General features: G+C 52.0%; 1 protein-coding gene across 3 annotated transcripts in view; it reads left to right on the top strand.

The window, feature by feature from the left end:
- Positions 1–12,445, top strand: part of DAAM2 (dishevelled associated activator of morphogenesis 2) — a 110,479-nt gene that overhangs the window by 86,236 nt on the left and 11,798 nt on the right. For 2 of the 3 annotated variants that reach the window (XM_036868024.1, XM_036868025.1), the window contains exons 12-17: positions 3,105–3,163; positions 3,307–3,491; positions 4,025–4,324; positions 8,610–8,717; positions 10,891–10,917; positions 11,948–12,054. In XM_036868024.1, the coding sequence (XP_036723919.1) occupies positions 3,105–3,163; positions 3,307–3,491; positions 4,025–4,324; positions 8,610–8,717; positions 10,891–10,917; positions 11,948–12,054 (786 nt within the window). The remainder of the gene's footprint in view (positions 1–3,104; positions 3,164–3,306; positions 3,492–4,024; positions 4,325–8,609; positions 8,718–10,890; positions 10,918–11,947; positions 12,055–12,445) is intronic. The other variant, XM_036868026.1, reaches the window with a different exon arrangement.

Here is a 12,445-nt window from a genome sequence, read left to right as displayed (position 1 = left end):
ATATAAAACCTAAAATAGTTACTCTGGCTCTTTAGAGAAGGTCTGCCAACCACTGAAAATAGAGCATGACAATTTAGTTATGAGGCTGTTGGAAAACGATGTCAGAGCCTAAGGTCTCTGGCTTATCATCTTTGACTGACCCTGGGTGTAGAGAAACACCGAGAAATGAGTTTAAAGTCATGTCAGCTAATAATCAGGCCTCATGTTAGCACACTGATTTTTTTTTTTTAAACTTTGGGTTTATTTATTTATTTATTTACTTATTTATGGCTGTGTTGGGTCTCCGTTTCCGTGCGAGGGCTTTCTCCAGCTGCGGCAAGTGGGGGCCACTCTTCATCGCGGTGCGTGGGCCTCCCATTATCGCGGCCTCTCCTGTTGCGGAGCATAGGCTGCAGATGCGCAGGCTCAGTAATTGTGGCTCACGGGCCTAGTTGCTCCGCGGCATGTGGGATCTTCCCAGACCAGGGCTCGAACCCGTGTCCCCTGCATCGGCAGGCAGATTCACAACCACTGCGCCACCAGGGAAGCCCCCAGCACACTGATTTTTAATTTTAAACTTTTACTTTCAGTATAAGCCTAAGTCAGTTGCCCTTAAGGAGATGAATTGGCTCTCAAGGATTCATTGTGCTGCATTGCAAAGCCAAGGAGAAAATGATTTCTGAACTATTCATGCTACTGTTTTCATTTGCACAAATAGCTGGGTGTTGGTGTAGTCAAAATCCTAACTGGTATGTTGGACAAGTACAACTAGCAAAGTAATCAAAAGGCAGCTTTATTTATTTTTTGAAGTTTTTTAAATTTAATTTTTATTTTATATTGGAGTATAGTTGACTTACAATGGAGTGTTAGTTTCAGGTGTACAGCAAAGTGATTCAGTTATACATATACATATATCCATTCTTTTTCAGATTCATATTTCCCATATAGATTATTACAGAATATTGAGTAGAGTTCCCTGTGCTATACAGTAGGTCCTTGCTGATTATCTATTTTATATATAGTAGTGTGTACGTTAATCCCAAACTCCTAAACTATCTCGCCCCACCCCCCACTTTCCCTTTTGGTAACCATAAGTTTGTTTTTGAAGTCTTCGAGTCTTGTTTCTGTTTTGTAAGTAAGTTCATTTGTATCATTTTTTTAGATTCCACATATAAGTGAAATCATATGATATTCGTCTTTGTCTGACTTCACTTAGTATGATAATCTCTAGGTCCATGCATGTTGCTGCAAATGCCATTGTTTCATTCTTTTCTATGGCAGAGTAATAATCCATTGTATATGTGCCACATCTTCTTTATCCATTCCTCTGTCGATGGACATTTAGGTTGCTTCCATGTCTTGGCTATTGTAAATAGTGAAGGCAGCTTTATTTTTATCTTCTACTAATTCTTTAGATTACTTAGTGGGGAAGCTTTTCCTCTGCCAGAGGATGACAACGCCTCAGGTGCAATGAAGTTTTTGCTGCTTCTTGGACAATGGGAGTCGTAAGCTCACTTTCAGCTGCCAACGTAGTCTCAAGTCTGCAAGTAGAAGGGCTAGTCTCAGACGTGCATCAATATTCTAGATTGGATTAAGCCTTAAATCTCTCTCCTCCCTGGACTGGGTCTGGAAGCTGCACTGGGAAGAGAGTGTGAGAGAGTGTGTGTGTGTGTTTGTGTGTGTGTGTGTTTGTGTGTGTGTGTGTGTGATGGTTGGCTTCTTTTTCTGTGTTGTTTCTCTTCTAGCCCCTTCTACCCCACCCCCCTTTCCTCTAGCTAACCATTTTCTGACCCCCACCAGAGGCAGCATGGGGGCAGGAAGGAGAAAGGGAAAAGGCCCTACTTGATCAGGTAATTTAGTAAGCAGGCTTCCTGCTCTCTGGGCTTGGCACATGGATAAAGATATGACATGTATTCCTGGGGTCTTCAGAAGTTCCTTGCTGGGTGCCTCTCGCTACAAAACCCTGGTCACTGGCGACACATGTTTTTCTTTTTTTCCTCCAGGCCTACTTGGCACCATCCCTTCCATCAGGTCCTGATTCACTGGCAGTACGATACACATAGACGTCCACTGTTGAAGTGTCCAGTTTTCTCCCAGATGGGTTTTTTGGATGAGACTTAAAATAGCTTCAGCCTAATTCCTCCACGATGCTCTCTGGCTCATGAGAAACCCTCATGCAATCTCTCATACTAACAGATTCTTGGACTGTCACGGGTCTCTGCCTACCCTCTGGACCTGCTTAGCCCCAGTCCACCATGCCTCCCTCCCAATGTCAGGGAACATGGGTCAGACTCTCTGGGTGGGCGCAAAGAAGTCACTTCACTAGATGGTGCTGAAGGAGGAACCCCCCCCACCACCGCCCCCCGCCAGAGGATGACAATGGCTCTCTCCAAAGAAATCTATTCGCAAATTATTTCCCCCATCATACTTCACTCCCTCTTTATATCCTTGACCTGGTTGAGGAGGCCAAGAGTCATGGATCTAACTCCTCTGTTTTCAGATTTATAAAAGAAATGATTATTGAGATCTCACCTTGGAATTTCACCTCTCTTATACCTTGATGTCTGGGTAAAACCTTCCTTTTCACCGCTTGTAATGAGAGTTTGACAAGAATGAAGGGGCTTCCTATGATTTAGACACATCCCCTCTTTACCCTCTACCCACTTACTCTGTGTTACTGGGGTGGGTGATTTCTCTTGCTCTCACACATTGGTCATTGGAAGTCTGGACCATGGTAAGGCCAATATTTTGATGTCTCTCAGATGCAAGAACCTATTTTTACAAAGGGGTACAAATCATTGTACAACTAAGGGAAGCCTGGGATTTAGTCCTGGCTTTACCACAAGTTAGCTGTCATCTCCTTTTCTGGTCTTAGGAGCTTCAACTCTATCCCAGAGAGGTTGGACTCTAAGGGTCCTTTCAGCTTTCTCAGACCATGGAGAGACAGGTAATGAGAACTTTTCAGGGATGGGACCTGGAGAGACATCTGGAGAGTCAAAATCCTAGCCTCCTTGATGTGGCTGGACAGATTGGAGATCAGGGTACCAATGTGGGGGAACTGGAAGATGCCATGTCTTCTGGGAAGCTGTGAGCAAACAGTCAAGAGACCCTTCACTCCCCACCAGGCTCATCAACGAGAACGAAGTGAAACAGTGGCGAGACCAAGCGGAGAAGTTCCGGAAAGGTGAGGGGCTCTGCCCAAACCCGCTACCTGCTCCCCACCCCTCCCCTGCCCAGCCCAGGACCCCATTTCCTCCTTTGGAGAAGGACACACACGCATTCACATCCTCTCTTCCCATTTCCCCTCCTGTCCTTCCTCCATCCCAGAACACGCGGAGCTGGTGAGCAGGCTGGAGAGGAAGGAGCGGGAATGCGAGACCAAGACGTTGGAGAGGGAAGAGATGATGCGGACACTGAACAAGATGAAGGACAAGCTGGCCCGAGAGTCCCAGGAGCTGCGCCAGGCTCGGGGACAAGTGGCAGAGCTGGTGGCCCAACTCAGTGAAATCTCAGTACGTGGCCCCTCCTCTGCTTTTACATAGTTGAGCCGAGACCTTCAGGCCAGTGGGGGGAAGGGCAGGCGTGGGGAGGAGGCGAGGACCCCAGCATGGAGGAGACCTCAGACCAGGATAGAGGGGACCCTTGAGGCTGCAAGGTTGGCACCTGTGTTAGACAAAAACAGTGTTCCTTCCTCCGGGTGACACTGTCCCAGGAAGCACACCGTGGAAAGCAGAGCACGGGTGGGCTTTTGGCTCCCCTCCCCCTCTCAGCTGGGTACCCTTGTGCAGGCCTGTCTGTATCAATCCCGCTGTTGCATGTGATGACTGTGACTTTGTCCACTGTGTCTGCCTTGTGTGTGTATCTGTGTGTTGGATGTTCAGGATGCAGAGGGAGAAAACAGGGCTTAAATGTGTGTGGGAGGTGAGAGCAGGCTTCGGAGTCTAGTCTAGGTGGAGAATAAGAGTAAGGGAAGGCACAGTGATGGGGGACTCGAAAGGCATCCTTGTTGATGCTTTGTCTTTTTGATGTCTCTGTCTCCCCACAGACAGGACCTGTATCTTCCCCACCGCCCCCTGGGGGCCCACTTACCTTGTCTTCCTTGATGACAACCAGTGACCTGCCTCCACCCCCGCCCCCTCTACCGTTCGCCTGCTGTCCCCCACCGCCACCACCCCCCCTGCCCCCTGGTGGGCCTCCCACTCCCCCCGGTGCCCCACCTTGCTTCAGCATGGGCCTGCCCCTCCCCCCAGACCCCTTCCCCAGCAGTGATGTCCCGCTCAGGAAGAAGTGTGTCCCCCAGCCTTCACACCCACTGAAGTCCTTCAACTGGGTCAAGCTGAATGAGGTGAGTAGCAAGGAAGAGGTCAGTGGATCCGTTCTCCTGCAGCCTGGGGCAGTTAGCCCTATGGATTGAGAGCCCGCTATTTGCAGATCTCCGTCTTGGGTGCTTTCTTTGATGGGGGTAAGTGTAGGCGCAGTGGATGCGGAAGATGGGGCTGCTGATGCCAGGCTGTCTGCTGGGAAGAGCACCGGGAGGAGATGGCTTGGCATGCGGTGATGCTCACCTTGGCAGAACCACCTACAAATGGAAGATGAGTGCTGAGGGTGACTGGAGTAATGCAGGGCCAAGCAGGGGCGCTTTCTAGACGAGACAAGGGCTTGGCTAGAATGTTAAGGGTTGGGTTGATTTGAGGAAAAGGGTGGAACATATAGGTGAAGATCTTGGGCCCGGGTCTAGAGATGGTAGAGAGCAGGGCAGTGTGTACAGAGGACTGAAATGATGAGGCCGTGACAGGGTAGCAGGGCAGGGGCAGTGAAGAGTTTGATATCAAGGTATAGCCATTTTGGCATCGTCCCAGGGGAAGGTGCAAACACTGGCGACTTTTCTAGACTGCTCAGCAGTGAGAGGCCCTCCTGAATATTATCCACTAAGGACTACCCATCCCAGGCCCACATGTGGGAGTTGACTCCTCTATTGGATTCTCATGAGTGTAGAGTAGAGATGCCCTGGGTCACGTTGGACCCCTGGTAATTGAAGGCCAGTTCCAGCCTGGGCCAAGCACTGCTCTGGTTCTGTACTATGTCCTCTTAAGAGGACCAGTGGCTTCATCCTTGAGGTAAATAGATACAAGAGAACTGGCCTCAGTTAGCCTGACTCACATTCACCCTCCAAAAACAGTTTGGAGCTGGGACTGATGGATGCCCTCTGACCTTGTTGTATGGGGCCAGGGGACTAATTCTTGGGCAATTCATTACCATAGCACTCTGTGAGCTTAAATTAGCTCCAGTGGAGACTTAGAGTGGGAGGAGACACAGATTGCTAAGTAGATGGTCAGCTAGTTTGCTAGGTGCCTTCTCCTGGTGGTAGACCAGCTAGCCCGTCAGTCTGAGGCCTGCTTTGTGTAAAGCTTTCTGCTGGGGGCTGTGATGGATAAGAATAAAAGGTGAGACATAACGTTGCCCTGAAAGAGCTTTGGATCTGGCTAATTAGGAAGTGTGTCCAAGGAAACACCCTGAGGTCCTGGGGATGGGTTGCAGGAGAGGTTCTAACCTCTAACCAAATCAGGTTTGGCTCTAACTAACGGTGTGATCTGCAGAAATCATTCATTTCATACCTGTTTGCTTGTCTGCGAGATGATCTCTGATTCCTTCTACCTCTGGTTTTGTTATCTAAGTGGAAAGATGAAGCATGAATATAGCCCATTCATTGCCTCCTGGGCTTCTGATAACATCTCCAGTCTGAGTTATTCAAATTGTAGAGCCACCTGTTAGCAGCATTTTGAAGGGACATTGTTAAAGTTCGTAACAACTGCATCACACAGTTCTGCCCTGTGGATACTTCTCCGTGGTCACAAGGCCAGCCAGAAAGGCCAGCTGCATACGAGCAGGCAAGCAGCTCTGCAGAACCAAAGGTCGTAGGCGGTGTGGAAACATTCATTGTTCATGATCAGAAATAATATTTTTTTAATTGTGGTTGAAAAAAAAAAAAGACAGAATTTTGTTTTTGCTTCTTGTGCTTACAACTTATAATTTAAGGTTTTAAACATGTAATGAAGGGTTGATTAGGCATCTCAACAATTAAGGAAGGCAAACAAGGCACCTAATGTTTTTGTAATATTTTCATCTTAAAGAGCTTTGTGCTTAGGATCTTCTCTGGGGTCCAGTAATAATAAAGCCTATATCAATTCCTCAGGGGCCCAGAGCAGGCCGGAGTCTCATTCCTAGACTGGAAAGTCCAGGTTTGATGGAACACATGATAAGGAGCCCTTGTGGGAGATGTAGCAGCAGGGGTGAGGGAGGGGGGGCTTCGAGTCATATTAGTGAACTTATCATCCCATTCCCAGTCTTTTAGTTGCATGACTAAGTTCAGGTTATTTCAGCATTTGGGCTGTAGTTTCCCAATCTGTAAAATGGGGGTAATTACGATAACCAGATCAAAGTGTTGTTGTGAGAATTGACTTAATCCATACAAAGTACTTGGAACAGTGACTGACACATAGAAAACCTTTAAAATAAGAATATTAGATGAGTTATTATTAGTGGGACTACCATGTGTGCTTTAAGTGTGTTCTCTCACTTAATCCTCACTCCAGTTCAGTCAGGTAAACGTGATTGAGACTCAGTTTCCTTTCATGGGACATGGGAAGAGAAGAGAACCCCTCCGTTTGCCAACAGCTTCACTTAGGGGCTGTCTGACCCCAAACGCTCGAGGAGGGAAATGTAATGAAATGTGTTTTTGAGAAAGAGTTTTCTGGCTTGTGAAGGATGTCTCTAGAGGGGCAGAAGCCCCAGGAATCTAGACTGGGAGAGGTGAGGTCTTGGCCAGAGGGGTATAAAAATTCAAGAATGATTGTATGAGGTGGGCGCATCTTTAGGATGTAGAGGATGTTAGGAATGGATGTACATCTCTCTGGCCTCAGACCTCAGCTGCACCTTCAAGAAGGGTCGCAGGTCCTTCTGGTGACCGTGGGGAAGGGAGAGTGTTTGGGAAACGGTGAGGGGGATCCTGGGTTGTCTGTTGCCTCAGGGGAAACTCTTCCGGATGCTGAACATCCAGCTCTGTCATTCCAGGCCTTTCTTTCTCATCCTGGCCTCACTGAGGATAAGAGCAGTGGGAAGCTTTACCTCTACGGGCCTTCCCTCTCCACCCTCCTCCACCCTGGGTCTAGAATTAGATGGAGAACGAGTTAGAAGTTCCCCCTCCCCGCCTTCCCGGATCCAATTCCCCTTCCCATCTTCTCTCTGTCCAGGAGTCTGGCTCCTCTTCCCAGCCCCCTTCCCCTGACCCACGCATGCTCCTGTACACACACACACACACACACACACACACACACACACACACAGACACACAGACACACACACACACACACACACAGACACACACACAGACACACACACACACACACACACACACACACACACACACACACACACACACACACACACACACACACACACACACACACACACACACACACACTGGTTGTTTCTGCCATGAGAAGAATGCGTCTGTGTTGGGTTTGGCCGGTTGCCTGCATCCCTTGCTGCTCTGAGCTTCCCAGCCCAGCATTCCACGAGAGGGTCCCTGGCCTTAGGAAGGCCACAGGAATGTCCCCACCCGCCCTGCTCTGGCCTCGCCTCCCCTTTCCAGAGTTTAAGAAAATAAAAGTGAGTGAAGGGTACGTTTCTCTCTCCGAGCCTTGCTGAGGGTGATGGAGGGAGGAGGAGGCATCGGCATTAGGAAGGTCCCCGGCTGCCCCCAGGCAGAGGGGGGGTGAGGAGGTTCGAATTTAAAGGACAGCGAAGCTCTGGACGAGGTGAGGGGTCCTGGGAGGGGGACTCTCATCTCGGCCCTCGAAACCATTACTGGGATGTTACAAGACCACTAGGGCATTCCTGGCGTGGCCAACAGCTCTTCCCCAGATCCCCGGAGTGGCGTTCAGTGCAAGGGTCCTACACAGAGGTGGGCAGTGCCTGAGTTGAGAGACCTTGGAATGTAACCCCTGGGTCCGTTCCAGTTATGAGGGATGGGACACCCTCTGACCAATGGGAACTTGTGGCAGAGTCTTGCTGGCCTGAGCAGTCACTAAAAAGGGGCCAGGATGTCCCAGGCTTTGGCATTCGTCCACTTTCTGGGAATCTGGGAAAGTGGGAGGAAGACCGCTGGGAGAGAAAATGACCATCTCAGATCCAGGAAATACAGTCAGCCCTGAAGATTTGAGGATCCCAAGTATGTGTGGGCACTCTTCCTGCCATGATTCCAGCCAACCCTGACCTTGGGGGAAAGTGCTCTGAGAACACTGGTTTGGTTTGGTTTTTCTGGAAGGAGTTTCATACCCTCCTTTCATACTTGCCCACCCATCACTCCAGCACTCCCTTGATTTCTGGAACGTGCTTACATGTAGCCCCAGGTGAAAAGGAGGAGAAGGAGATTGTCTGTGGCCTCTCCCCTGGAGCAGAGTATTGAAGAGGAGGGGAGGGGGAGGAATCGACCCCCTTCTGAAGGTCTGAGAGCCTGGCTATGGGCCTGTGTGCACCTGGAGGACAGGTGGGGTTAGGGAGGCTTCGGGCATCTCCATCATGAAGGAGCTGAGTCAGCCACGGGGTCTCCTCCCTTCCCTGAATCTTAGGAACGTGTCCCTGGCACCATATGGAATGAGATTGATGACATGCAGGTGTTTCGGATTCTGGACCTCGCGGACTTTGAAAAAATGTTTTCAGCTTATCAGAGGCATCAGGTAACACCCTGCCCCCTCTAGCGTCTCGAGTCTTGACTTCTGGTCTTGACTTCACACACACCCTTCGAACTCGACCCTCAGCCCCTCCCTTCCTCTCTTCCTCCCTCCCTTCCACATATACTGAATTGATTTTATTCTTTATCAGGTACCATGTTCTTTCTGGGGACATAGATATGAGTTAGGGGGGTGCAGTGCATAGGGGGAAACATCCCATTTCATTAGTTCGTATTTGCACATCAAGTGGTGAAATAATACGTTGTCCATTTCTCTCTTTGGTCTTGGAGCACTGGAGGTGGAGTAGCAGGGCCAGGCCACTGTTGACCTTGCTCTTTTGCTGGCCCTGGGACCTAGGAACTACACCTACAAGGCATTATAACCTTTCCACCACTTCTTCCGCTATACTTCCATCTCCCAACACTCCCAGGAGCTGAGCAGAGGGTGCTAACGTTTCAAGGAAGGTGGAGCTGCTTCAGGTCACACTGCGGGGCTGAGGCTGGGGCTGGCCAAGAGAGGCCCTGGCTTTGCTCTGCAGACACTGTGTACAGAGGCTGACCAGCAAGCCTACTCTTCCCGAGGCAGGACAGGGGCTGGGCTTGGTGTCAGGACGCGGGCGCTCCTGAGGCAGTACCTGCTGGGATGGCCAAAAATGCCGATTCTCTGACCTCACCCTCCCGTGAATGTGAGGGCCTGGGAATCTGCATTGCAGAGCTGGGGGCCTTCCTCTGAGGTCCAACCTGGGCATTAGCAGCCTAGAGGCCTCGGAGCGTTTGCTTTGTCTCTGGCCCGCCTCCCAGGAGTTGTTTCCTCTCCAGGCTGTGCTGTCTTCTTCCATGTTTTCTCCACTGACTTCAGGTTCCAGCCCTGAGGACTTTCCCCAGGTGCCTGTGAATGGGGTCTGGGCCCTCTTGGCTCCTGGGCAGAGGCAGCATGTCGTGGCCGGTCTCCCCACTGCTTTCTGCCAAGGCCAGAGCCGTGGATGACCCTTCCTGAGGGCGGGCAGGACCGAGAGCACGTGTGACTGCTCCCGGGGGACTAGCCAAAGGAGCATTTGCTGCTCCTGTGATCAGTGCTTTCCGAGCCAGGGATGGAGGGAGTGTGTGCCGGGCGGATAGCAGACCTGGGCGAGCACACGCCTCCCCCTATTTTGGGAGTCTTCCTCCGGGCCAGGGTTCCAGCCTGGCCCACCCAGTCTCCAGGGCCCTGAGGTAGGGCTACGGTGGGGGCCGGGGGGAAAGAGGAACTCCGGGGTTTAGGACAGGCTGGGCCTGGGGCCTCCCAGTTTGGAGAGTGGAGGAGAGTGAAGACGGACAGCGCCCTGCTTTGTCTCCCCTCATCTCTCTGAGCCTGCTCGGTCCAGCACCCTGTTTCAGGGCTGTGCTCACCTGCACTACTGTCACTCTGCAGGTCGCCCGGACTCTGGGGTGTTGAATTCACAGCAGCAAGGCTGGAGACCCAGAGGCTGTGCTGCCTGGTCGCCTCCTCTTTCTGTCTTGGGGTCCGGGGTGCGTGGGACAGGGACGGTCCTATGAGCGTGGTCTTCCCTCTGTGCCCTCTGTGTGTCCTGAGTTAGTGACTTCAACCTCACCCGGGTCAGGAAGGGAGGACCAGGGGTGGGCTCTGTCCCCTCTGCTCCCTTGGAGATCAAAAGACAGACAAGGGGCAAAGCGTAAGGGGCAAAGTTCAGGGACGCCTGCTTTCCTCTGTCTCAGTGAATGCAACTTTCATGTGCTTTCAGCTCAAGTTCGGTTGTGGTTGTGTCTCCTCCCCTATTTTGAAAGATGAAGTCATGCAGGGGTGCAGGAATGCCCTCTGCCCTCTGGGCAGATTCCCAGCAGAGGAGCAGGAAGAACTGCAGCCAAGGCCTGGGGTGGGGCAGCTCGGGGGCCTGGTCCGACTGGGGAGTGGTGGTCCCCCTGGGCGCAGGGCACTCAGGAGAGGCTGCCTGTCCTCCACTTGGTCTGGCTTCTCTGTGAGTGCATGTCTGCTAGAAGCAGCTCCTGTTCGGTGCTACTTGCAGGTCTCCATCTCCAACCACGGGAGTCTCACTGGGATGGGGAAGACAGTAGATGCTGAGGGGTCCCCATGTCTTTCCTACTGTTCTTCGGTCCCCAAACCTCTTGGCTAACGTTGTGCATGTTTAATTCTCTATTGGCTGTGGCTGCTACCTGCCTAGGAGCTGATAACTAATCCTTGCCAGCAGGTGAGTCACTCCTGGGGCTCTGGACACTCCAACTTTTAACCACTGTGCTGGGCTGCTGCCCTGTACTGGGCCCAAAAGAGAGGGCTTGTCAGTTCTACCTTCTGCCTTTTTACCCATCTTAACAGGGTGGCGTCAGGGAGTGTCCCCAAAGAAAAAGCAGAAATGTAGGGAAGGGAGCTAATGCAAGCAGACCCCTGCCAGCAGTGGAGGTGAATGTCTACTGGGGTGAGGAGAAAGCTTCTAGGTCTCTTGTCTTACCCACTAGGCCCAAGGCAAGGCCGTCCTGTAAGACTGCACAGGCCGGGCACTGCACAATTCCAGGGGCACAATTCACAAAGACAGTGATGTGAGTGGCAGCCCCTGGAGTCGTCCAACCTGGAGCATGTGCTTGGAAGGACCTCCCAAAGGAAGAAACAGTCTCCTGCCTATCTCACCAGGGGCCAAGAGAAGGCCAGGGGATCTTCGATTTCTTGGGAATTGCCCGCTGAAACTCCAGAGGAGAGAACTTTGCAGAGAGTTGTGCCTCAGTTTCCCCACCTCTGAACTTGTGGATGCCTTCCACCCCGGGCACACTGGGCTGTGCCTGAAGTCCCCAGGGAGGGGTCCAGGAACTATGACTTTACGGGGACTTGGAACCAGCTTCTCGTCATAAGATTGGGGAGGCTCTCTGGGTGGGCTGTGGGGGGTAGGGGTTGATTGTCTGGGACACAGTGTAGATCACACTACACAGCCACAGGGGTCAGTCACTCCCCGTCTAGTTTGCCCACAGAAGGGCAGTCTCTGATAAAGGGGCTTCTCATTGCCCCCGACCCATTCTAGCCCGGGGTAAAGCCCCAGAGCCTCCTATTGGAGTCAGATATTAACCACCCTCCTCTCTCTCTCCTGTCTTTTTGTTTCCCTCTCTTTCTTCCGCTCACACCAGGAGCGTTCCCTGGTTGGCAGGGGGGTGGCTCCTGGGGTGGTGGGTAGGCAGGAAGAGGACTGGGGAAGACACACACCTCACCCCTTCTACTTGGCTTGTCGGTTGCAGAAAGAGTTGGGCTCCACGGAGGACATCTACCTGGCCTCGCGCAAGGTCAAAGAGCTGTCAGTCATTGACGGCCGGAGGGCGCAGAACTGCATCATCCTTCTCTCCAAGTAGGTGCTCGCCCTGCCTCTACGGCCCCTGCTCCACAGTAGGTTGCAGGCGGGAGGGACTGGGTCCCCAGGAAGCAGAGGCCTGAGCTGGGGCTAGAGAGAAATATGATGGAGCTGAGTGCCTGGGGGAGAGAGGTGCCTGGCAGAGGAATGGGGTGATAGCAGCCTCTGGCCTCCCCCCCCATCTCCTGGCTGTCCCCTGGGGCAGCAGGGGGCCCTGATCTCGAACCGTCTCCCTGGAGCCCGTGTTGAGCGGCAGTGCGGGGCTCTGCAGACAGGAAACTGCCCCATCACGAGGCCCCTGACCAGCCTGGTCAGCGTCTGGCAGCGGAGTTGCTCTAAGCCCATGGAGGGCCCCGCTCGGCTCGGGCCACACAGCAGCATGATCTCA

The sequence above is a fragment of the Balaenoptera musculus genome, chromosome 11 (assembly GCF_009873245.2).
Source record: "Balaenoptera musculus isolate JJ_BM4_2016_0621 chromosome 11, mBalMus1.pri.v3, whole genome shotgun sequence".
Lineage (NCBI taxonomy): Eukaryota > Metazoa > Chordata > Mammalia > Artiodactyla > Balaenopteridae > Balaenoptera > Balaenoptera musculus.
The sequence above is the reverse complement of the archived record's forward strand: the minus strand, read 5'-3'. Positions and strand labels throughout refer to the sequence as shown.